Source organism: Hoplias malabaricus, chromosome 14, assembly GCF_029633855.1.
Source record: "Hoplias malabaricus isolate fHopMal1 chromosome 14, fHopMal1.hap1, whole genome shotgun sequence".
Lineage (NCBI taxonomy): Eukaryota > Metazoa > Chordata > Actinopteri > Characiformes > Erythrinidae > Hoplias > Hoplias malabaricus.
This window is the reverse complement of record NC_089813.1, coordinates 1,808,454-1,811,618: the sequence shown is the minus strand read 5'-3', so window position 1 is coordinate 1,811,618 and position 3,165 is coordinate 1,808,454. Positions and strand designations below refer to the sequence as shown.

Below are 3,165 nucleotides of genomic sequence, written 5' to 3'. Positions count from 1 at the left end.
AAGCTCAATGCACAACTGAGAACATCAACAGAAAGGTGCTGTACATTTATTCATGTCATAAATCTCAGTCTCAAAATGTTTAGGAGTCAGTTGCAGGTTTATTCAAGAGACAAAAAAACCAAGGTAAAGAGGAGTCAAAACACCATGAAGACCGTCTAAGGAAAACAACCATAATCCTAAGGGTAAACTGGTCAAAGGAATAAACCGAGTCCAAAGCCAAGATTAAAAAACCAGGAAAAGCTTATACAAATCTAACGCTCCGAATTGCAGATTTAGTTCAAACAATACTTCGCAAACTGTAGAACAAAACAGTGAGTTTAATTGTTCTACAAATGATTTGACTAATCAGAGACAGGAATCTAAGCAAAAACTCTGGTGGTTTGGAGGAAAACCGGCTCGGGCTGGAGACAGTGACCTCTGGTGCATAGAAGGAGAAACTGCTTGGGCTGATGTGACAATTCACCACACAATTACACACTGACACAAAGAATCATTTCTTTACATCCAGTTTATAGTTTACAATATCATTTATTAATAAAATACTTTACATTACAGTACACGAGAGTCTGACTCAGCTTCCTGAGTGTGTTAGCATCAGTGCAAAGACGTTTTTGAACAAAAGCAAGCTAACACTTTTTCTGGGTAATACTTAGAAATGGCACAAGACCACGGACAAACAAACAACTTCGGTCTCAAAACATAACTTGGTAACATTTTAAATTACAGCCTGCTAATTCCTGGGTACAGAGTAAGTACCTGTTAATTAAGCATAAGATAAAATAAGTACTGAGTAAGTAAAGGGTATGATACAGATATATGGGGTTATTACTGGTATCTTATAAATACTTTACGAATAACACACCTGACTACATTCTGATTCCTTTTATACTTCTGAGCATAATAATAGATTATAAAATTGAATTAAAAGTATAACAGTTTATGTAAGTGACTCTTACTGTCATTTTTTATAAATAAGGAATGCAGCTACTATTTTGAATTCTCTGTGTTTCTGAATGTAATTATAGATCCTTTAACGTTATTCACAGTGCACCTACAGAGAAGGACAGGGTCAGATACTTTCATTACAGACACTAGCAGAGTTTCACTGTGCTTTGCGCTCATTAGGTTCAGTGTAATTTACAACAGTCATCATCACACACTTCAGAGGTATTTTACACTGTTGTCTATATGTATTGGGGCATTTTCTGAACGCAGCGGACTCTCTTCTGCTCTTCTGAGTTTCTCTTCTGCTCTTCTTCCTCATTTGTAAAGTGTTTGTAAGAGACTCAGTGATAATCTGATATTTCTGTATTATACCATTTACTTACTCAGTACTTATTTTATCTTACAGCTTACTGAACAGGTACATACTCTGTACCCAGTAATTATCAGGCTGTAATTTAAAGTGTTTCCCATAACAATCTTAAGGCTGGTGATACACTTTACAGTGAAGAGAAAACAATCACAGTGTGAGGCAGCTTCTGTGTAAAAGTGCAACATGAATAAAGCACAGCAGATTCTCAGACACTCTTCCTCCAAACAGATAAACACTCAGATGAAGAAGAAAATACTAAAACAGGGCTCTGTTTACTGGAGAAGGGAAGACTGATTTTACCCGTGTGTGACTTTTGTTATGGGTTCAGTACGAGACAAGAGACTGAATAAAGACTGGAAACAGGACTCGAGCTGGGACTGGACACAGGACAGGAGACTAGGCAAAGAAAAGGACAGGGACGGGGCCAGTGACAGCAACATAAACAGAGACAGGAATGAGGACAGAGACGGGAACACTGACATAATGAGGCACTGAGCCCAGTCTGGGTGAGATTTGAGGGACAGTTCTAACCAGGAACCAGGAGGACGGACGGTCAGGGGCAGGACCAGCCGGGACCACAGGAGCAGATGGGAGCACAAGACCAGAGACAGAAGTGGACGGAACCATAGGAGCAGTGGGGGCTGCAGATACCGGGACAGTCTCTGCAGCTGAGGAGAGGGGATATTACACAGTGTGAGATCTTTAAACACCAACCAGAATAATCCAGTAATCACCAGAGGTCTGTTTACATTCATCTGGTCTTTCACTGGATTCATTTAAACACGACTCACTTTCAGGATTTGTTCAACACACTCCGGGTACAACTCAACACGTGTCTTACCAAACTCTGTGGAGGTGTTTACATCATTTACTGTGCTGCAGGCAATCACTGGAACATGAACACAACTTCCTTCTGAAGCTGAAATGTTGATGTTCACACTGGGGGAGGAGGAGGAGGAGGAGGAGGAGGATGAAGGCGCTGAACGCTGTCGTCCTGAAAAAATCACAGGAGATACATTCGACAAGAAATTATTTAAAATGGAAATGTAAAAATCTAAAGTGAGTTTGTGTTAAATTCTCTTCTGATTTATTACACACCAATCAGCCACAAGATTAAAACCACTGTCAAGGGGTGGGACATATTCAGCCGTGAGTGAAGGGTCAGTGTAAGAGTCTGAGGGCCACACTGTGATAGTTTTAATGAATAAACACCTGAGCCTTTACTTCACTGACTCTTCACTTCCTGCTTTATTTACCCCCTCCCCTCGACAGGGGGCGCAGTCTGTGTTTTAATCTTGTGGCTGATGGTGTTCATATTTGATCAGTTTTTGACTCAGACACAGCAGCTTTTAAAGGAACAGAATAAAGCAGGTAAAAAGCTGGAGGTCTGACCTTGTCGACTGTAGGAGTGTGTTTGTGGTCTGTGTTTCTCTCTGGATCTTTTCCCCATGATGTGTTTTCAGTCTCTTCCTCCAGGGGGCAGGTCAGAGTCTAAAAAGAAGAGAATCAGATTTGAAGTTTTAAAAGTTGCTGCTGATAAACTGAGTGCTGAGACACTTCTGACTCTTACGACAAAAGAAGAGTTACAGGCCTCTCCACTTTGTTTGTTTACATTCGGAATCACCACCAAAATATAACTCTGTGTAATGTGATAACCAAGGGTTCATAAAATAACATGGTTATATGAGAGGGTAAAGACAAGGTTAAACCCACTCCTCACTGCTGTGCGCTCAACCCACAACCTCCCGTGAGCTGTGACAAATACATCACATTTTCACTTTTGGGAGGATGTGAACCCACTGCTTAGCAGCACAGTCAGGAGCTACACAACAGAAAGTTATTGTAGAATC

At 40.7% G+C, this 3,165-nt stretch overlaps 1 protein-coding gene across 1 annotated transcript in view; it reads right to left on the bottom strand.

Moving 5' to 3' along the window:
* Positions 1-1,611: 1,611 nt before the first annotated feature.
* Positions 1,612-3,165, bottom strand: part of LOC136666211 (coiled-coil domain-containing protein 157-like) — a 10,197-nt gene continuing 8,643 nt past the window's right edge. The window contains exons 12-14 of the mRNA XM_066644289.1: positions 2,708-2,806; positions 2,256-2,309; positions 1,612-1,983 (exon numbers count right to left, since the gene is read on the bottom strand). Coding sequence (XP_066500386.1) covers positions 1,612-1,983; positions 2,256-2,309; positions 2,708-2,806 — 525 coding nt within the window. The remainder of the gene's footprint in view (positions 1,984-2,255; positions 2,310-2,707; positions 2,807-3,165) is intronic.